The following is a 23,241-nucleotide window of genomic DNA, read 5'->3' as shown; positions in this document are numbered from 1 at the left end:
TAATTTGTTTAAATCCCTATTGTGTTTATTTCCTAAAGCCACATCTAGGAAAACATTATTTCCCTGCCTTCTTTGGAAACATGGTCATAAAACAAAATAAAATAAAAATAAAAAAAAAAATTGAGAAAAAAAAAAAGAAAGAAAAAGCAATGAAGCTTCATTTGCAGTCACTCTCACGTTGGAGGGGAATCTGAAAGGGCCGCTGGATGAAACACATCTACAGCCTCTAATTTAAAATGTTATCCACCTACCCGATCAGGTAGCCCTTATGATGAATCTCACACGGTTTCGACCGACAGTGGTGCACGGAGGGAGCAGCAGCTACTGAGATGCACCTTGTTCCTTCTTCTCTCATTTGATCACTGCTGCTGCTCCTCCACACTTTTTCCTCGTTAAAGCAGGCTAAGCAAATTACAGAGTTGACCTCGACACCACAACACAAGTACATTCGAGAGAGAACAGCTGCGTGGTTGCGGGGGCCCTGCCGGAGTTTCCCTTGTAGCCGAGGAGCGACCTCGTCCTCGCTGACCCAGTTTGAGCTCGACTCCTCGAAACTGTCTTTACATCAAACGTTTGTCAGGAGAGAGAGAGAGAGAGAGAGAGAGAGAGAGAGAGGGGAACCGGCTTCTTCTGAGGGATTTGGGGGTCGACCAGGACATCTGGGGGTTAGTCCTGATAGACGCGGCCTTTCCACCGATTTTAAAATGTACAATTGTATAAGTTTGAAGCTGTGCAAACGGCCAGAACATACAGTAGCTGTAATGACTTGAAATTCTACTTCCTACTCAGGAGCATTGGAATTAAAAGAAAGAAAACATACAGGATAACACTGAGAAGTGAAGGGAAAAATCCTTGCTCTCTTCTTCTTCTTCTTCTTCTTCTTCTTCTTCTTTTAAAAACATTCAGGACCATTGAAACTAAAAATTCTCTGAAATTATCGCGGAACCAAAAGAGAGAAAAACGCTGCAGTCATCTTCATCGTCTCAACATGGAAAACTCTTCCTCAGCTTCGTTATGTACAAGATTAGAACATACAGTGACATGAAGACCAAAGTTCATGTAATTTAAAAAGAAATAAAAACTTTTGACCACTTGTGGTGAAGTTGCCGCCGCGCTCTGACGTCACAGAGCGACACGACATAATTCATATATATCAAAAACTGGGGGCGGGGGGGCGGGGGGGGGGGGACAACAACCACACACACTCAGTTAGGCAGGTTATGCTGTAAATTTACAGTAATGACACCTATAGTTCTGTAAGCCAAAAATGTCTATCGTAGAATGCTGAACATTTGGGTAGCTTCCTATAAAAACAAATAATTATATTTTTCTTTCCCCACCCCCCCATGTCTTTTCCCCCCACCTCCAAAAACACTAAGCATATGGCTTAAATATTTGTAAAACTATTCAGTCCAACGGGGGAGTAAGAGTCTTCTCCGTCCTCATCAGTCGGACTCGTTGAGATGATCCTGGACACACACGTCTACTCCGCTGTGTAGACGTGTGTGGTCTGGTCACACACGTGACCAGACCACACACGTCTGACAGGTTGTGAGTCTGACAGTGTGTGTGTGTGTGTGTGTCGGAGAGCAGAGGGTGAAAAAGAGAATCCACCGAAGAGGGAGTTAGTCTGTAGGTGATCAGATCGCAATCCTTGCAACCAGGTTTTTTTTTTTTCTTTGTCTGTTTGTTTTGTTTTCGAGATGGCCTTCCTCATCCTCCCTTCACATACGAAACAGGAAGAAAAGATCCTTAAATCAAGCGCTGCATCATAGCCACCGTCTCTTTAGGCTTTCAGCAGGGCCGCCAGTGTAAACATGATCCCCCCCCCCCTCCCTTTTCTCAGTGAGCTCAGAATACTGCCTCCACAAACAGGCGGACACAGGAAAAAGAAGTCGCGATGACAAAAAAAAAGAGAAAACAAGTAACGATGGCTGTAGCTGTGGTGATATGCGGGTTTTAAAGGGAAGAAAACAAACGACAACAAAACATCCACAGCTACCGTTCAGGAGCGTCTTCCTGGGGCAGGGAGCAGTCAGGGCAGTATGGATTCCTTAGTGCAATGAAGGCCAGAGGAGCGGCCGGCGGCGCAGCCTCAAAGTTCAAACAGCCGCTCGCTCCGGAAAGGTGCGGCAAGAGACGTCCAGTGGGCTTCATCAACTCTTGCCAGGAGGAAGAATAAGGGCAGACATTACGCTTCTAAATCACATGTATTCACTCACACACACGCACGCGTCCATACACACAATTTACACTCTGTAAAACTACCACGGCTAAAGCCTGGGAGGGGGGGGGCTGGAGAGAGAGAGAGAGTCTGGTCCAGAGCGTCTTCTGGAGGAGTCCTGAGCCTCGTTTCGTTAACTCTGAATAAAAAGTCATGTCCGTGTCAGCGTCTACGTGTAAACATCAAAATGTGAGTTGTGACGAGTGTGAGAGATTATTCTGCGAGGCCGCAGGGGCGAGTGTGTGTGTGGCGTTAGGGTTGTGTGTTCGTTAACTATGCCAGTGACCTGTTTCATACTGTATGGGTTTCTTTAATCTGTGTGTGTGTGAGTGTGTGTGTACTTCATATGCTTATTGTTTCCTGGTAAGTCGCTCCGCTGTTGGAAATGTACATTCATCCATCGTAGGGGGCGAGCGCGACGCTGGGCCACACACCAAACGATCCTGAGGCTTTTCCATTGGTCCGATTAAGACTCTCAGCTCATCAGCGCACTCAGAATAAACAGCAGTAGAGGTACAGGAAGACGCTGTACCACATGTAGCCCGAGGCAAACGCAAACGACTGGATGATGCACAGCCACACGGGGTCCAGGGTCATGTCCCGGGAGACTGCCACCTTGTGTCCGTCCAGAGTCGGGAAGGATCCTGTTGAGAGACAAACACAAATCAGTATTTTGCTCTCAGGCCGATTTCTTTGCATTTCTTCAACCGGGATGATCGCGGCTTGGCTGCAGCTCAAAGACACATCTAAGATTTTTATTATCACGTCTATTCCTTTATGTTTTTGGGGCATTTTTCTGCCTTTGTTGACAGACACAAGCGTGAAATAGGGAGACAGTGGAGGAAGAGACGCAGCACTGAATTCACACCGACAATGGGAACGCTGGCTTAAGTGATGCAAGCCCGCCATTGTGTTTGGTAGAGCAACATGACGACATACAGACGTTTATATGACAACAACAACAAGATGGAGGAGTAAGTTGACGAAGCCGTGTCTTTGTCGTCTGTTTCATTTTGACAATCTGAGCCTGCACTTCCCTGTTGGGCCACATGTCCGTGTATTGATCCATTTCTCATGAGGTGAGAGTCTTCATGAGACGTCGTTCTAGACTAACTTCTTACACAGGCGTATATCTAAGTTGCGTCCGGCAGGTGATTCACAGACTCGTGTGTTCACTTGCTTCACTCAAAGTTGCTCTTGTGTTGGGAGGATCTCTGAGCTCCATCACATGAACGACGGCTGTTTTGAGTTCTTACACGATTAAGAAGAAAAACAAACATGTACCGCTGCTTTTGAATGAGCTGAATCAACAGTTCTATCCTGATGTGAAGGTTTATATTGACTCAGACGGATTAAGATGGCTGATTTTAGCTAAACCACCCGAGACGACACCGAGAGACTCAGCAGGTGATGCAACAACAGGACCAGTGGAAGATTCAGTTACTGTTTTTGAGAGACGAATGACGGAGGATTCAACTGTGAGCGGTTTACAGCTAAAACCCACTTCCTGATTGTCTGATTAAACAACCACCATTAAGTTATGCCCAGTGAACGCACCATGGACGTTGACAGCCTGTTTCCTAGGAGCAGCCCCGCTCTAATGTTAGTCAAACATCACCGTAGGAAACAAACGCCCAGAGGCTCGGAGCTCGAACACCGAGTCTGAATCACTCTCTGTTTACTATAGAGTTCAGCTCAGTTACTCTGCGGCTGCAAATCTATCCGAGGCATAATGTGAAAAAAAAAAAAGACACCGGTGCACAACCAGACAGAAAATAATGACGATGATAAATAAGTAATTACTCACTACTGAGTAAAACATCTATTACAGACGTGAAGGGAGCAGCTGGAGTCAGTTATGAATGGAAATGTGTGTTCCACAATCAGTACAGTGAGACTTCAGCAAAGTGACATGGCGAGACAGACCTTTGTCGTAGAAGTAGGTCAGCAACGCTTCTTTCTCCACAAATCTCTGATAGAGCCAGTCAGTCAGGGCCTCTGCCTCCACGGGAACCTCTTTTATCGGGTACATCCTGAAGGAAGAGAGAGAGAGAGAGAGACAGTGGAGATGAGACAGGGTAAAGGACGTCTCTCTCAGCAGAAACTGTCGACATCGATCCGACGAGGAAGCTGTCGTCGAGAACGCAGTGTGTCAGCGGCGGTCCCCCCCCCGAGCAGAGAGAGTCTATTTCAAACCTGGAGTCTATTACAGCAGCGTGTGTGTGTGTGTGTGTGTGTGTTTGTGGCGGCTGCAGCTTGCTTTGGGAGATTCATTAGCTGGCGAAGCTCGTCAGAGTGTCACGGGGAGACAGGAGAGCTGAGGGGGGGGGGGGGCAACAGGAGACACTGTGTAGCTCCACAAAACGGCTGTTAGAGGCGAGTCGGAGAAAAAAATCTGACGGACAAAAAAAGGTGAATTCCGTTTTGCTGTCAGAACTCGGAGGCAGCCGTGTCCTCTGGGAGCAGAGACACCATTAGACCCTGACAAGGGGAGAAGGGTGTTAGCACTTTCTGATGTGTGTTGGGCTGCGGTGGTACAGGTAGTATCTGTACTTTCCTGTTCAACAGAGCGCCAGGAAATAGCAAGAATACCCATCATGACAGAGCTTATAGCGACGTCTTCAAATATTTTGTATTACCTTCCTGAATCCGATATGACTGTGTACGGCTCATACCGACAAACTATATCTAAATAGATATGTGGTAAGTCATGTTTGATATTTACGTCGTCATGTTCCAAATTCCTATTGTCCTACAAAATGTGTGTTTCCAAGTTAAATTAGTCTTTGGTTGGAGAGGACTTTCTGCTTCGGCTTTAAAATGCTGTACAAAGAATTTGTATAATTCTCATTACTTATGGGGTGAGATTAATTGATGATTGCACATATGAATGTGAGCGTGCATGGGTGTATCTGTATGTTGGATCTGCAATAAGCTGATGACCAGGAAGTAGCCGGCCTCTCGTCCAATGTGAGCTGGGATTGGTTCCAGCTCCGACCCTCAAAGGATAAGCGTGTATTTTTATCCACTGAAGGTACTGATCAATGGGGGAAAAGGTATTGTTTAATTAAGACAAGCAGGACGATAAAGATGTTTGGTATACATATATAAATATTACAATGAGAAACAGGAAGACGGCTGCGCTGGTCGACATTGTGAAATCGGCAGGAGGCTGTTAACAGGGTCCCTGCTACAAGCAGAGGAAGTCTTGTTAGTAGCCAGAAGGGGTCTCTAGTAGGCTGCACTCCCACACAGGCAGCCACTGGTCACCTTCAAATAGAGGTTACCGTCTCCTCCCTCAGACAAAGCATTTCCTCTGCACTCAACATTTGCTCAATGTTTCCCGACCGGAAAACATCCAGCAGTAAAAGTACATCTGTGCCTGTGAGGGAGGCTTCTGCAAGAGGGCAGTAATAAGTGATACCGTATTGATTGGTAAATGGTTCGATATGTATTAAAAAGCAATCTCTGGGAAGGCAACAGTTCTGCTGTCAGGATGATGTCTGTACTTTTAGGTGCTGCTTGAAAAGACAGACGTGTTTCCTCTGCTATGCTGCAGGTATGAAGGTTCGGTGACGACTTAAAGCCTCGTGACTGCGGCAGCTACATGAGTCAGTATTTACATGAATCACCCAAATAGGATGTCATTCATACCGGGGTTAGAAGTATTCAGACATTTTAAGTAAGGTTGTGAATGAGTCTAAATGTTGATTCTTAGAGGCAACAAATTGATCTGAAAGAACAAGTTTAAACATAAAATCAATCAACAAATCAAATGTCAATATTTGCCAATTATCCTTGTTGTCATATTTTATTGGTTTGATGATAACTGGATTTCAAAATGTCCACTTGGGCTCTGGAAGAACGTATGAGACTTCTTTTTATGTACAAAATGATTTCAGCTATCCATCAAGATAGTATTTAGCAGGATAATAAATAATTAAGTTTAGAGCTTCAATGATTAGTTGAGAAACAGAAAATCAATTTGCTTTGAGGCAAAAATGGGAAATTTGTTGATGCTTCAAACTTTATGTCTATGTTTATATAAATATAAGCAGAATATTTGGGTTTTGGACGGTTGGCTGAACAAAAGTATGTCCAGGATCCTGTAAATATAATTATCAACATAATGAAAACACTAAAGCACTCACATGGCAAATTTTCTCACCTTTAACCATTTGATAATTAAGATCCATGGAATAAACCGGTGCTTTCTGATTTACAGGTTTACTTGATTCCCGTCACAGAGGACACAGACACTATCTCTATAGTAAAACATTTGCTCTCTGAACTGAAGCGGTCTCTATGACCAAATCAGGAAAAGGCCGGGCCCCCTTGTTCCACCGCCCAGAAGTGAAGGAGCTGATGATTCAACACAAACATCCGCTTGGTTGGAGAATTTGAAGTGCACATCTTCTTTGGAAACTTCTCATTATCCAGCGGTTCTCTGTGTGGGTGTAACTCTACAACAAGGTCCTGTTTAAGTAAAGCAACTTTAATGTCCCCGGTGGCATTTAACTGTTAAATTCAAGATAAAACCAACTAAAATCTGCTGCTTTCATCCGTCAAAGGTTTGAGTTAAGCAGATTTTTCAAGATAAAACAGCTTCTTTTTTTTCTCCACTCGAGTGGCTCAGGCTGCCTGAAAAAACTGGAACCAGTGTTCTGCAGCCACCTGATCAGGTGATTAGAGGTCAAAGCGAGACACTCAACCAAAGCTTCTCCTCATGGGTCTGTGAATATCAGGTTTCTTTTGTGTTACTGTGCCACAGGAACCAACAACCAGCCCTGACGCATCTCTGAGGAAAGAGGAAGTTCAGAGACAGGCTGAGAATAACCGACACATCCGTCACCTCCAGTAATGACACCGATGTTATAACACATGGACAGAAAGACGCAATTAAAGCAAAGGAGAAATAAAGCAAGTCGCCGGTACAGCAATAGAAGCAGTGTTTTCCTGTTAGCTGCTTTCTGGTCGCAGTGACAGGTGGTAATTTGCAGTTTGGGATTTATTTTCAATGTGGAGAATAGAGCCATATTTCTTCCACAGCAGTGATCAGTGACGGTGGTATCCTTTAATATATGACTGATCAAATATAAGATTTACTGTCACAAACCTCCGGAGTGTGTTTCACAGGTGATCTCAGAAAAAGTGAACCGATAGCTCTGTAAAAATGGGCGGAGGGAAACAGGAACTTGCCTTCACCACTTATCTACGTTTTCCTGCAGCTGAAATATTCATGCAGCAATGAGGATGTTCCGGTTTCGACATTCAAGTTTGGATGAGGCAACGCTACATGCAACACGCTAACATGGGAAACAGTATCCTGGCTTGGGTGGTGTCTTTGCTCTGGTTACTCTAGAGCCTCCCACAGTCCCAGCAGGGTTAGGTTGATGGGGAGACTCTAAATTGAGCGTAGGTGTGAATGTGAGAGTGAATACCAGTTTGTGTGTGTGTTGGCCCTGTACGCTGGCGCCTTGGATAAATGGATTGAAAAGTATTTACTTTTTAATATGTTGCCAATTAGCAGAAGCATTAAATCCACAACTAGTACCAGACGACGTTCTGCATTTTTTTAAAATAAATGAATGATCTTAAACATAATTCAAACAATCTTTTTCTCAGTGTACAGTAAATCACATAGTGTAATGAGATTAAATGATTGCAGCATGAATTACTAGCTCGATGGAGACGTTACAGGTGTGACAGGTTGTTCTCCAGTTGATCGGTGATCTTGTTCCGACTCAGAGAAAACAAACGGGCTGATTGATCGACTCGGCAGCGACTTGCAGCAGCATCACAATGAGCGACGCCAGCGAGCCAAACAGCTGCTGGCAGCGCTCCTGCCCTTAGTGGGAAAAATGGAAATGTCGCTCTACAGTGTCCTTATTGTGCTGAGGGAGAATGGATGGTGGCTTGTGTGAGACGGTACAGTAGTGATGGTGCTGGGGAGGAACTGGTGGCGACATGTTGGCGCGGGGCCACGGCAGCGCACTCGTTTCCACCCTACCCCACTTGGCACCGACCTGCTTCTTAACCTGACACCCTGGCGCAGAGACAGACAGCTGGGGGGGGGGGGGGGGGGGGAGAGAGAGAGAGAGAGAGAGAGAGAGAGAGCTGCAGCTTCTCCAGTTGATTCCCAGCATCCAACTTTTACCAAGTCTTCACCGACTTCATCCTGACTGCATCTTCTCTGACTCCTTCCTACAGAGGCAGTGCGAATCAGAAGCTACTTGCGGCCTCATTTGAACCATTCAGCTCCCGGGGACCTTATTCTTGAGATATTGTTTTTCCTCCGAACTGGGCTGACAGGCTAATTGAGTTTGGACTGCGGCTGAGAAAAGTCTGTCCACCCAACAAGCCTCCTTGGAGGGCAGCCAGTCATTGTGCAGCCCTGAAAAACCAAGCAGCGCCCTGGGAGGCCGGCGCTCGTCATCAATCTCCAGTCCGTCTCTTTCTAGTTAAGATAAGGCTCATCGTCCAAATCCCAAACTGATGCCTTTAAGGTCCTTCTCTAGATTTTCCTCAGGACCGAAAACACAGATCAAACAGAGAGTATGTTTTTTAAGTTATACTGACCTTTTATAATCAAACTTTTTTTGGTCAATGGGGATTCTAAGTAAGCCACACACACTGCACATCACTCATAAGGGCTCTTCCTCATGGAGGGCTAAGAAGTGCTTATCTACAGCCGGAGAGAAGTCTAGGGATGGTCGGACTCCACTCGTTAATTGCTCCATTTAGTCCTTAACCTGCTTCCTCTCCGACTAGAGGCCGTCTGTGTTCCAGGAAATGGTTTCCAAGCAGAACGACGGACATGGCAGACTCTCCAACCTAACCAATGTGAAAAAGGCTCAGCCAGACGGAGGAGAGCTGAGAAACCCCCCCGACGTGTTGATTCACAAGACTAATTTCAGTTCAAATTTTAAAAAGGGAAAAAGTATTCAAACCTGAAGCTTCACGGCTAAAACCTTAAGGAGGATTTGCTCCTGTTTTGTCAACACGATCACGGAGCCGCTGCAACTGATGATGTTCTTACATCAGTGACTTATAAATAACTGCACATGCTTTAGACTAGCCAAGTATTAAAGACCATACCAGAGCCAGTTATCACGTTCTTGTTCCAATGAGCAGCCAGATTATCACTCGGTATTATTGTTCAGGGTGAATCCATTAAATGATTTTGTTGATTTAAAATTAGAATTGACTGATAGACGCAGGGAAACATGTGAGATCTTGTCCTGGTAATGATCTGTCTTTTGAGTTATGTTTGTAAACACAATATGGGAAACCTGAGTAAAGGCTTTATTCTGGTTTTATAGCTGGATCTCCTCTGAGGCTACATCCACACTCTTAGATAGGCGGTGGACTAGTGGCAGAAACTTGGACTATGGGCAGAAAAGGTCTCTGGTTCGACTCCACGGAGAACCAACAAAAAGACGAACCTGGATTGATCTGTCCAAGAGGATTCTCCCTACCCTGTCTAGTGCCCCTGAGCAAGGCACCTTACTCCCCCAACATCTGCTCCCCGGGCGCCGTACATGGCTGCTCACTGCTCTGTGTGTCCTGCACCAGATGGGTCAAAAGCAGAGGTTAAAATTCCCTGCAATTGCAAGAGTGTGCCTGTGCGTGTCTGTGCATGTGTTTGGGACAAATAAATTTATCTTAATCTTAACACGTTTTGAGTTTGAACTTTGAACATGACCCTGATGTTGTCCTCTTTGACCCCACATCGATTTGTGTGTGTCTACGTGGCAGCGGTGCACTTTCACCTCGTCACATGACCACATGCCCATGACAGGGTGCTGTAACGAGAGGGATGACGGCTGTGGGCGGAGCCGTTTGGAGGTTATTAACAGACTGGTGCTGGCGTGTCGGCCTGTTATCAGTTCAGAGGTCACAAGGAAGGAGCCATAAAAAAGCACTGTCACTAGTGCGTATGGACGACCGATAGCTCACCCTCATGAAAGTTCATTAATCAATGAAGAAGGAGAATGTTCTGTTCTTACATGTTATCATTTCAATACAAGCAGATATTTCGTATTTGTACATGATACCTTCATGTATCACTGCAAAATTTACAGAACAAACATCTTACATACTTAATTTATACGCTTCATTATAGTTCTATAATGGGATATACCTTTTACTTCACCACATTGACCTGACAGGTTTTATATCTATGATTTTACTTCTCCTTATTCAATTTCATTTGTTGATTTCGATTTTTATATTTTACTGCATTTATTCTATACTTCATTATTGCAATTGGCCAGTTGATAAATCATTCGGACTCTAAACATCTGCAAAGCACTTTACATTCCACCGACCTGTATGAAGGCCGACATTACATACTTGTAATTTCACATTGATGTATTTCTACTTTCAGAGCTGATGATCTGATAACTTCTTCCTTTGCTAATGGGCCTGAGCTTTAACAACTCCTGAGGAGGATTCTCCGTGGAATGAATTCAGTGTGTGGGGGTGATTCCTGTAACGTGTTTCTATGGTGACACATGTACTCTGAAGATCCTGAGCTTCGAAAAAAAAAAAAAAACCTCAACAACCTTCTCCTCATTCATTATCCCCAGGCACCATCTCTAATTACCAAGGCCACTAATTATGCTCAGAGGTAAACACCAGTGTGAGGGATATCGATCCAGGTGACCAGTTGAGGGGACCTCAATAAACACAAATTGGTTTAAGAAAGAAAAAAAAGGCCGTTGGAAATGTAGCGTCTGATTTACAGTAAGAACAGACGCCACTGCTTCTTTAACAAAGTGTTAAGATAAAAAAAATCTCAAAAAACGACATTTACCGCTGTGAGCTCAACAACTGTGTGTGTGTGTGTGTGTGTCCTGTCTCGGAGAGAAAAGCCAGGTGTGCAAACGTGCATGTGACGAACGGGCAAGACGGCGACTCCATTAATCACGTGACCTTTCAGATGATTTCAAACCAGAACACACAGAGCAGCACACGGAAAAAATACAGAGGAGAATGTGCATTATAAAAGAAAAAGATTTCAACATATTTAACACCCACTACTGCCCTCGCTTGGCCTGTGTACACCCACCTAGCTCTCCCATCTGCCATTCACAGAGGGCTTATGATGCTGCAGCCTGGGAGGCTGAGATTATATGGAGAGAGGGCAGGAGACAGTGAGGGAGGAGGGTGGAGCTGAGGGGTGAGAACAAGCGGCAGGGGCAGAAAGGGATTTTTTATGAAAAAGTGCTCCGTGTGGATTCATCCAGAATATTACTCAATACTCAGCTGACTGTTTTGAAACTGAGGCTGAGGAGCGGCAGTGATCTACACAGTCCCATAAAATGTGAGCCGAGGACGAGAATGGCAGTTTGTGATCAAGGGCAGATATAAAACCAGCCGGGCTGAGGCCGTCGCATCGAAGGCTCCAAGGTGACTTATCGAGGACGGATCAAATTGTTCAACAAAACAAAGGCTGCAGATCACGACCAGCTCACATGCACCTATGCTCAACTCCTGTGAGGGATGAAATGAATAACTAGGTCAGCAGTCTGTATTTATAATCCAAAAAATAAAAAACCAGGGTTAGGGTTAGGAAACAAAAACAAACTGTCCGTGCATTTCCCTGCTCAGCTGGTGCTTAGTGGTCTCTGCTCCTGCTTGTAGAAGAAAAAAAATAAGGTGACGCCACACTAAACGGGTGAAATCTGTGATTTGCTAAGCTGAGCAGACGGTCAGAAAGCTCTCTCTCTCTCTCTCGCCCGCTGCCTCCACTGCAGATTCAATATGCTGAATCACCGATAAAGGCCGACAGCTGACACTCTGCTTGATGTCATAGCCATTACACTGCCTGACAGTCCTCTATTCTGACTGTTCTCTGATAACACTATTCATTTCATGACTTTTAGCATAATTATTTTGAACTGTATTCAAACCAATATCAGTCAGGCAGTTTTTTTTTTACTTCACTTTGTGTCTTTCAACACTTTTAGAATGTTAACGTTTCAAATTGACTCTTATTCAAAACAAAGAACATCCTTCCACTTCAATTTTGCACAAGACCACATTGCAACACAGTTGCTAACAACAATCTGATGCAACACACTCAAACCACAGAGTGGGAAAGTCCCTGAACTTTCACATCGAACTTGACCCATGAGATGGTTTCAGTTATATGTACCGGATGGAAAAATGAAAAAACAAACAAAAAAGAGAGCAGATGTCTCCCGGTGAAAAAGCGGCACACACATAGATGCCAAGACAGTTTGTGGTGATAAAAACTGATGATGGTGTCGGGCTGGTGCTAACAGACGTGATCTATGCATTGGAGTTAATAATTCACATCCTGTCTCTGACTTGATGCTGTTGCGAACGCGTCTGTGCAGAAAACCTCCCGCTGCGTTGTGCATGTATACAAGGTGAATTCTGGGTAAACTCTGTAACCAGATTTTCCCGGGAGGTCATGTCTGTAAGCTGTGTTTGTGTGTGTCCTGGACTGACACAGTAGAAACACAGTCGCCTGGTGGCACACTCGTCTAGCCACCTCTCCTATCAGCATCATATCGCTGACTCCCCCACAGTGTTCCCTTGATCAGCGGGCAGAGTAATCCTCTTGTTGACGCTGCACCTGCATCTTACTTCTCTGTGATCTCTGCCGTCGACTCGGTGAGCAGGGAGTGTGCACACGTAGCTGGAACAGCTGTGGCCTCAGCTTGGTCGGGTGCCTCCCCTGCCTGTCCCCAGGAAGCAGCGCTGCTGACCGAGCGAGGGAAGCGGATTGTGTCGATGGCTGATTAGAGAGTCCCCAAGGTGGGAGTGGGACAAGTGCATCCTCTGCTCGTATAATTACAGACTTAATGAGTCCTTTGCTTCAGTCCAAGCGGGCAGAGGAGCCTCTTGAGAGAGGCCCCGGCAAGCCAGGGTTCATAAATCACCTTTTACCTTCCCCTATCCCACCAGTAGAGGAGTGCACAACTACGGGAGCAGTGTCAGGAAGTTGTTGAGGGGTGCAAGGGGACACTAAGGTTCAACATGACTTCTACTTGATGACTCCTGCCTGAGCCTGGATACATCGCTAATGATCTGCCCTGTTGAGACAATGCACAGAGGACCTTGGACTGAGTCTGGTCCTCGTCCACCTCGATCATATCCTCAAGTGGAGGGATTAGCAACAGAGGGGAAGCTGGAAGGCAGTGAGAGCAGGACAGGGGGCAGAGCCTTTACTCTGCAGTAGAGCAGAGATTTGTTTTAGCCACAGAATGTGGGATATTGATTGTAAATACGATAGTTTAGTTTGTATCCTGTCCTGAATTTTCTCTATTGTGTATGAAATGTCCTGTTGTCCATCTACTATGTCAGCATTTCTTTTTAAAGTCATTGATGTTGTGCAGCAATAACATTAACCTGAATATCTTTCTACTAGTACAACAACAGCAGAACTCTAGTCATAGCTAGAAAAACCTCAACTATAGATTATTTTTAATCCACTAAAACATGTGACGTATGAAAAATGGAAATCACAATCTCAAAGGGCCTTCACTTCAACTCTGCTCCTTTTGTACAGCACGAAAAAAAAAAAAAAAATATATATAAAGTGACTAATTTATTTAAAGATAATAAACTAATATTTTGTTAACGCATCATAGCAGGGAATGGAAATCACTGAGGCCTTGTAGATGCTTAAAAATGTCATTATTTTTATGCAGAGTCAGCCCTGAAGTAAACACTCTTTTTCTCTGAATTCTAATTTTTACGAGTTATGTTTTCTAAGCTGCGATAAAAAACCCTCATTGAAAGCGAAGTCCAATCGAGGACACAGACAAGCAAGGCAGCGCGAACAGGGACTGGAATGTTCCACGCATTCAGCAGAAGATGCGTCTCATGTGAAGGTCCATTGTAAGTCCTCGTCCTCGCCCTTGTTCTGCTGAGGTATGCCAGGTGGAATTGGCTGCAGTGAACCTGTGTTATTCGAGGGTGGACTTGGAAATCAGTGATAAGTCAAACCTCTGGAGGTGAGTGCTTGTAAAGTGAGTCACAGGTATGGTATGATGTCTCAAAGTCTGAGCACTAAATATATAAGAGAGGTGTAACTCTATCATTGATCTGTGATGTGACGCCCTGGTAACGAGATTCCTCTCATGAGGTGGATTTCTACTTCTCTCTGGTCGGTGGAGAGGACATAGACATGGACATGGGTGGATGTATGAGAGCCTGAGTGTGACATGAGCAGAGTCACTGGTTGTGTCTGAGACCACACACTCATTCTCCCTGAGCTCCATGAAGAGAACGTTATAGTGCACATGTGAACAAATAGAAAATAGCCTCCAACTTGAGTTATTTTGAAATCAAGACTTTTCTTTTTGCCGCTGTCGTCTATTGAGTAACATCTAAAGCGTTTCATTCAGACACAACACAATTTAGTTTTCATATTATACAATTTGTCCTTACCTGTAATGTACATGTGTGACTGTAGGAGACCTGTAGCCAAAGATCCAGGTCTGGATGTCCATGGGTCTTGCTTTAGGGTACGCTATGGTCACATCTATTACCCACTGCAGGCCTCGACGCTTGTTACCTGTCATGGAAGAAACACAGAAAGTGAGATGGCAGGACGAGAAGACACACAGGGATAAATAACTAAAACATGTCCACACGTCCAGTAGGAACAGTCTCCCTGTTTGTGTCCAATCACATGTCAAGATCGGTATACAGCTCGTACAGATTCAGTGACATTTCACTCCTCCATCTTCAAGACTGAGTATGTAACCATTACATGTCCCTGGAGATTATTATATCACAGCAGTGCAGCCAAATGAAGGCTGGTTATGAGCCAGTGACTGGTGGAAAACCAGCTGAAGCCCCAACCAGACTGAATTTGGCTGGAAGCTACGTCTGTGAGTCACAGCAAAATGGTTCTTTTCCTCTCAAAAGCTTCTTGGCCTACATGGTATTTTACCAATAAATTACTATGAAAACACACATTCTGGTATTTTGTAATTTCCTTACAATCTATAGAAGGATTAGAGGGAGAACGGGTGATGAAAGTATTGAGACAGGAAGGCAAGAGGGAAGGCTGAACTGGTTTGTAGCTGCAGGGTGCAAGTGTACAATTGTTTATGTTCAGTATTTTGGGTCAGCTCTGCTCTTGCCTGTGCATTAACAAAAGATAATAAATGAAAAGAGGCATTAAAAGGCTAATGTTTGTACTCTACTACATAAACTCAGCTATTTATTGGACTATCATGGCCTCAAGCATGATCTGTGGGTTGCTTTTGTAGTGTGTGAAAAGTTGTGGCTGAAATAAATTAGAAGCATGAACATTAAAATGAGTTTCAGGCAGTTTTTTTAAAGATGTCGACAGAAGACTTGTTTATAATAAGAAGCGCGAGAGCATTTTGAATTATGTATTGGAGACTGTAATTACCTCCCTGCCTTGTTAACTTCCTGGACGCACAGAGATGAAACTGATTACAATCATAACATCTGCCCGAGGGTTTTGATAGAAAACAAGCACATTAGCTAAATGTGGAGTGAGTGTTGCTCTAAGCACAAACGTGTCAAAGCAGCAGCAGCCTCGGCCAGTGAGGACAAATGCAAACTGAGGCTGATGTGAAGCTGTGCATCATTTGACTGCTTGACTAATGTCACAGTCCGTACACTCTGAAAATGACTGTGTAGCGAGCACTTCCCCCACAGAGCACACACACACACAGAGACACACACACACAGGCTTCTTCATGCAAAGCAAAAATGCCATGGCTACGTGATGCAGTAGAGAAATGTTTTCCAGCTGATCAGCCCTGTGAGGTTACACCGTGTCGGGGTCGGGAAAACCAGAAATCTTGTTCACGAGACCGAACAGGGGGGGGGCAGTGAGATGGAGATGTCACAAACAATAGTGGAGAACAGACAGCTGTAGCTCGCACACACACACACAGAGAGACACACATCCTTTGATTTAGGTGCACAACATGAACAGCGGTTGGAGCAGATCGCGCCTGACGCCTTGTCAGTTTGAGTTCCTGCCTACAAACAGTGTCACCCATAACAACCAGCAACGCCACAATCCTGCAGACCAGCAGCTATTTATAATACCTTGATTATGGAGGTTGGCAGCCATTATAGATTTATCCGGGCTGTTTATACTGTGATAGATGCCACTGTCTAATGTCTGGGTTCATTAAGCTATCGATGGCGATGCTGCAACGCTTTACTGCTGTATAGATTTGTATATAATGTTTGAGTCAATGTGTTGAAGTACATTAAATTGACAGGTATTTAAAAGGGACATTGAACACTGGTGACATCTCCCACTGCATGACAATATACAACTCTATCAAAATGTAAAGTTATGTGTAGCCGTCTCCCTTATTTGAACCATAATTAACACATAGTATATATGCTGATCCTGTGTTTGCATACCTCCGGTTTAACCAGTACACCAACCTCTTTAAAGGTCATACATGTGAAGCTTGGCCTCTGTTTACAGGCTTTATCTTTCTCAATATTTGTTTTATTATTCAGTAACAGTTAAATATAAAACTTAATCATATCAAGCACAGTAAATATCGTCATTATTAGCTTCCTACCAAGTGTTTTAATGAGCAATTTCACACTTTTAGATTTTAAAAACATCTTTATTTCTGGGCATACAATGAATTGAACAGCAGAGCTGGTAAAATCTTTTCTGTTGGTGTTTATATATATATATATATATATATATATATATATATATATTATTTTTTTAAAGGGAGGAATTGCTGTCTTTATTGCTCCAACACAGTTTTTCTGATCTACTTCAAACTTGGCAGATGGTTTGCTGAGGATCTAAGGAAGCGCATTGGAGAATTTGAACTCATGCAATTTATGTACAATTTTGTATAAACCGGTGAAAAGCTCTTTGTTGCAGCAGAGCTGAGACTAAAAGTACGACTAATTTTTCCCTTCCGTGTTCTGAGTCCAGCTTTGAATAACCAGGTGAACCATAACCACGGGCCAAGTGAATAGCCCAGTCCAACAGGCATGTTTACAACAGATACAGCACTTTAACAAATAGAGGAATATGAGGTGTTTCATAAGGATTATCAGGTGTAATGACTAATCGTTTAATTTACTTTGCGTAATTTATTTGTCTAACTCCATTACCAGGAGACATTTACCTGTGGGTCTTACAAAGCCTCACCCTACCTGACTCACGGCTGTGGCCTTTGCTTACCTGCCAACTGTTTTATAACACACAAACCGTATCGGCCTGAGCTGCAGACTGGGAGCTACAATGGCAACCAGTGACCCCTGTGCTTTGTATCCGCACTGAGCAGTGCATTTAGCTCGGGTGACATTGCATGGCCGACACACTACAGCACACACATTTACATCAAATCCTATTTTCTCCAAGTGGCCCATTTGTCTCCGAGTGAGTCAGCAAGCTCTGAGCACCTCTGCAGAGCATCATGGAGGGTCACAGGGAGACAGAGCTGTGTCTTTGAAAACACACACACTCAGAGTATGTGGTTTTTTTGTCTAGCCCTAGGTTTTAATGCCATTAGCTAGACTCGAGTGGAAGGACAAGCACTACTGCAGCAACCAGATTCCCCTTCTGATGCTGGAACAGAGGAAAGGACACAAGAATGTATAAATAAAAAACAAACTGGAACATGAACTGGAAGTGCAGCACACACACAAACGCAGGGGAAAGCAAAGCGTGCAATTGGATATCACAAAGACTGATGTGTCTAAAAGGTCCCTCTTCCTGCCAGAGGCTACAAACTTAAACTCTGTTGTTATATGTTGACACTGAAGAAAAGGCCAAAGACTGTAAATAAGCAGGAAAAGCTAAAAAACTGCACAAAAGGGCACAAAATCCAGCAAACGATTGACACTGCTCACTGTTGAAAACAGCTAATTAAGAGAACCCCCTTCAGTCCATCCTGCAGAAGGGTAAACAGACAGCATCTTGCCATTAGTGCTGAGGCTGATGAACACAGAGCTGTGTTTGCAAACTCCACGGAGGCTGAGCTCTCTGGACCATGTTCTCAATAACGCTGGCCCAAAGTCTCAGAATTACTATTAACACGCTGCATCATTAAAATGGATTTTGAAGCGGAGCCAGCAGAGTCCGCTGGGTAAACAGAGTACGCAGCGTGCACAGGCATCGGGATCTCAGTGCGTCTGTGTTTATGACGCTGTGCTTTCTGATGAGTTAACTCAGAAAGCATGGGATGGACTAGCAACCATCCCATATATTGTGGTCATGTGATTAACATATTTTGGGCCAATATACAGTTAATCCTGAGCAGCGTTTTAGCATTTGATAGTTTATCCGTACAAACTGGAATTAAATAAACAGGCATAACCAGGGATGTATTTAAGTTTTCAGACCTTTCCCAGAAAATGACAGAAACTGATCAGCTGCACAACCAGACGCAAGCGGGATATCAACACTTGAATCTTGCTAAACTGTTTTCAAAGACATAGACATAAAGACTGTGGATTTAGAAACGTACACCTCACTTGGTTTTCAAGCTTTGTTGATGTTTGTTTTCTGTTGTTGTTGTTAAAAAGTGAAAAAGATGACATTTTCCCTCTCAGAGCTTGTTAATTGCAGAGTTATCTCCCTCCTCAGTGGCTGTATTTAGGACTGGTCCCTAGTCAGGGAAAACAGACTCCTGCAAATCAACACTGAGGGGGCTAGAAAAAAAAGACATGACTATTTAAGTAATTGTGCTGTTTCAACCTTCTCTTAATACGACTGCCCTGCACTCCGACTCCATGATTTGGTTTCTTTGATATTTTACTCATCCATTAATTTTTTATGACTAATATTTTATTGATTCTCCTTTTATAAAAGGCAGAACTAACAAGGGGGGTGGGGGGGGATCTAAGACACAAAAGCTGTATATATTCCTGGAGGAGTGGACTTCCTTGTTCTCCCTTTTTATAAACCGGTTCTTTTTCTTTATTTTTTTTAAACACAGCTTTCAGTGAAATTAAAACCTGGTCTGTTTTCCATCCTTGTCACATACTTAACAATAAGCTGAGCCAAACACAGAGCAGATATATATCTATATAAGAGCAGAACCTCTGGCCACAGTCTTAGGAGAAGAGGGGTTTTCTTTGCGGTGTCACCGTATAAATGTGTTTAACTTTCAATTTTGCCACATTTTAAACTCAATATTGGAAAAATAATACAAATTTGAATGTTAATGTGTTAGTTACCTATCTGGTTGGCGGTCACAGCCTCGATGCCCACGCTGCCATTCTCTTGCTGGGCGGAGAGGGTTTTCAGGATAACCTGCGTGGCCCCGAGGCGAGGCAACGTGACGTGGTTCAGGTGGGGGAGCGAGTGCTTCTTGGCAAATAACTGGCTGGTTTCCCGCCGCTTGCGCAGGAAGCCGCCCTCTGGGAACAGCACTATCCACTTCCTGTCGCGGCTGTGGTAATATTGGTCTAGGTGATCCTTCAGGTAGATCAGCTGCTTGTCTCTGTAGGCTTTACCCTGGAGGAACAACAGAGAAATAACATTCAAACAACATAATCCTCAGAGGTTGTTGGTCGAGTTACAGATGCAAGCTACAATTACTCTTGTAAAAAGGTAAGACAGAACATACAGTGATTATCTTTGAGAGTGGGTGAGCATTTAATTAACAGAAACAGTAGAAGCTAAATTCATCAACTTAATAAGCAAATGAAAAACACTAAACCTATAGTTAGCTGCAGCAACACAGTCAGAGCAGCATTACTGGCACAACCCAAACGGATGCAAAACACGATGGCCTTGACAGCATTAAGAGCATTAGCATGGACGGGACCAGAAGGAGCAGGATTGATTTTTAGTTAGGTCTGGTCAAAAGCCATTTTAAATGCATTAGCAAAGCCGGGCTGGCCTCTGTGTGCGTCATGTGAGCACACGTGGGATTTATCTGCACGGCTGCTGGTAGTAGAACCGCCTGCGACACGACAGAACGTGTGATCATTTTGCCAAAACACAAAAAAAACTACGATGTGCTATTCTTAGCTGCAGCGACACAGTCTGATTCACACATGATAAACGTATTCCTGACCCTGGAACAGTTGCTCTGGTTGGACTGAGGCTTCTGAGAGCCAAGAGTACTGAAGGAAATGTACCCAACACTATTTCTTTACAAATCAATAGAGTCTGGTATTGGGAACTGGGGCTGGATTTGACAGCGTGTGCATTCAGCAGCCACTGGGGTCAAGGGAGTAGCCATACTCTATTAGACACTGGTTGTAAATATAAGGGGTGCCAAGGTGTGGACGTTCTCCCCAGCAGGCAATGACAAAACCAGTGTTACAGATTACACTGGACATTTTAAAAGAAAATAGACTATGTGGAGTCAGTGTTAACCAAGATCTGTAATGTCGCTGCAGGCTACCTCACTCTTCCATTTATTACCCAGACTGCAGCGGTCGACTTCTCATAATAAAACATCTCTAACTTGGTGTGTTGCACTGTTGTGTAGTCCTCTGCATCGCCCTCTCTCTCTCTTTCTTTCTCTCTTACACACTGACCACACTTTGTCGCTGTGTCACCAAAACATCCGCAACGTTTTGAGGATCCTCCGACACCGAATCCTCACCCTCCTCAGGGGCGTTGCAACGGAGGAGGCAAAGCAGGCAGTTGATCCAGAGTTACAACCATTTTGTAAGAACCTCCTAATATCCTATGACAGACTAGGAACAGGACTGTCCAACAACACCGTGTTTGGAAACCCCCCTGATGAGGAAATGAGCTACTGGCTCTCCACCAACAGCCTTGGTTGAAGACTGCTTTGCCCGGGGCTACCAACGTCCCTTGAAACACTTCAGATCATCCTTGTCGGTCAACTCTCCTCTTATCACGTGATCTAATAAAGTCTCCTTTATTTAATCTGTGATGGGCCTCTGCTGCTGCTCAGAACACACACTGTCACTTTCAAACTGCAGCGCCAGACTTAAGTGTCAAAAAGTAGTATTTTTTGTTGTTGAGTTTTTTTCATATGCTGGAGAATACATCAATAATAATCAAATCGTTTTTTACGCCCATAAAAATAATGTAACAGAAAATAATGGTGACTGCCATCACAGTGTGCCGTGTCGTGCTGTCCACAATGAGACATGTCTGCCAGCTTCAGTGGACAGCAGATGCTTTGCAGACCGGGCAGATGTTTGTGCCGTGTGGAAGTGTGAAGTATTCTGGGGATGGGTTTCAGGGATGCACACAACGTGAATGTCAGAGGGGATCACACAGAGGCGAAGAGGACACAGCTGACCGAGCCCGGCCCCGTGGTGAATAACCCTCGGCACAGGGCCTGGTGCGAGTCCATGACCCCGAAAAAATGTAATTCCCTCTTGCCAACAAGTTGTTCTGCAGCTCAGAAAGTCAGACAGGAATGTGTGGGCCATTTCATTTTTCTTCTGACAAAAAAACAAAAGTGGACAAACACAGAAACAACCCATCAGTCACTTAACACGATATGTTCAGGCTGTTGTCCTGGTTCCAGCCCGCCCTGCCTATAGCCCCACAGAGAAAACAAGACCCCGGAGATAACGGATTAGCCCTTCATGACATTTACAGCTTCAAATGATAAAACTGATGTAATCTGTCAGTCACTCGTAAGGATGAGAGATACAGATAATTCAATTTTTTGCTTTGGAACAGGAAATAAAAGGCCAGGATTGTGAAAATGAAGGTTTCTTAACATGCACAAAAGGTTGCCTGTGACATGAATATTCATATATCTGCTCCTGCTGCCTTTTATGGGACTTTAGTGAACTATTACAATTAAAAGACTAGGGAATATAGAAGATACAAATTATCTTATTGTGAGCAACCAGTTCTCTGGTCTTCTGTAAACTATTAGCCAAAAAGGAAGCTCAACCACCAGCATGTAAGTCCAGGCATTCCCCAGCCCTGTAGGCTCCATGTGCAGGCCTGTGAGGGCAGGCTGCTCCGGCCAGCTGCCCTCACAACAAAGGGTCAGTCTGACCCAGCGGGCGGAGCAGCCCTCCCACACTACTGTCCAACACTATTATCCTACTTCAGAGGCCACCATGGCTGTAAGAAGCCTGCTGACATATCTGCTGTCCAGCTGGGACAGCAGATATCGCAGATGGGGAGTGACTCCACGCTTGCAGAGCGCTGTAAAAACAAGCCAACAGTTTCCAGGAGTCAGATTCTGACCTCATGGCTTGTATTTTAATCCTCAGACCTTCAGGGGCAAAACCAAGGTGTTGACACGTGAGGGAAATAGACTTTGTCTTGCGGGGACAACTGGTCATTGTAGCCCTGAGGCTAATTAACCAGCTAAAAAAAGCAGCTCCCCGGACGTAAACACGTGTAGAGCATGCAGCAGTGCCTGTAGCATGTTAGAAAAAGGTTGCTGCAACAACAACAAATGCAAATCAATGCAAAGGATTTAACCTGCTGTGGGAACCGTGGACATCTTACCTGTCTGATGAAGAAGTCCCCATGGATCAAGGAAACCAGGCCAAAGTTGGTGTATTTAAACACATGGTCCATCAACCACATCATTTTTTGTACCACCTGAAACAGAGGGCAGAAACACAATGCACATGTGAAACAAACCCCTTGTAATTCTACTAAAGTCCCACATTCTCCTGTAAGCAATAGCACAGGATTTTGGCTTTGGTACCACTGCCCCCTACCCCCCCCAAAAATGATACAGCCCCTTCCAAAGCACTTGCAGCCTCATGACATGCACCGATGCAGCTTTGGCTTACTGTTCTCTCAGTGCTAAGAGGATAAACTGGGCCAGGGATGCAGTTGTTGAGGCGGATCATGTCATCATGTTTGTGCAGTGTAGGTCGGCAGCTCCAGTGCAGGGCCGGCCCCCAGCCAAAAAAAGAAAACGCACATAATCACAGCTGCTGCCCCCGCCCCCCCCATCCAAAAAACAAAAACAAAAAATCTCACAGCCAATCTCCAGGATGATATGTTCAGGGGAGCAGGACAGCAGGCTGCATGTTCTGGATCCAAGCTACAAGCTCCACTTGTGCACAACCAAATTAATAACATC

At 44.4% G+C, this 23,241-nt stretch overlaps 1 protein-coding gene across 1 annotated transcript in view; it reads right to left on the bottom strand.

Moving 5' to 3' along the window:
- Window positions 1-1,554: 1,554 nt before the first annotated feature.
- Window positions 1,555-23,241, bottom strand: part of lpgat1 (lysophosphatidylglycerol acyltransferase 1) — a 33,533-nt gene continuing 11,846 nt past the window's right edge. Inside the window, exons 4-8 of the mRNA XM_053445656.1 lie at window positions 22,653-22,748; window positions 19,421-19,700; window positions 14,654-14,780; window positions 4,151-4,257; window positions 1,555-2,868 (exon numbers count right to left, since the gene is read on the bottom strand). Of these exons, the coding sequence (XP_053301631.1) occupies window positions 2,717-2,868; window positions 4,151-4,257; window positions 14,654-14,780; window positions 19,421-19,700; window positions 22,653-22,748 (762 nt within the window). The 3' untranslated portion in view covers window positions 1,555-2,716. The remainder of the gene's footprint in view (window positions 2,869-4,150; window positions 4,258-14,653; window positions 14,781-19,420; window positions 19,701-22,652; window positions 22,749-23,241) is intronic.

Source organism: Pleuronectes platessa, chromosome 17 (assembly GCF_947347685.1).
Source record: "Pleuronectes platessa chromosome 17, fPlePla1.1, whole genome shotgun sequence".
NCBI classification, from domain to species: domain Eukaryota; kingdom Metazoa; phylum Chordata; class Actinopteri; order Pleuronectiformes; family Pleuronectidae; genus Pleuronectes; species Pleuronectes platessa.
The sequence above is the reverse complement of the archived record's forward strand: the minus strand, read 5'-3'. Positions and strand labels throughout refer to the sequence as shown.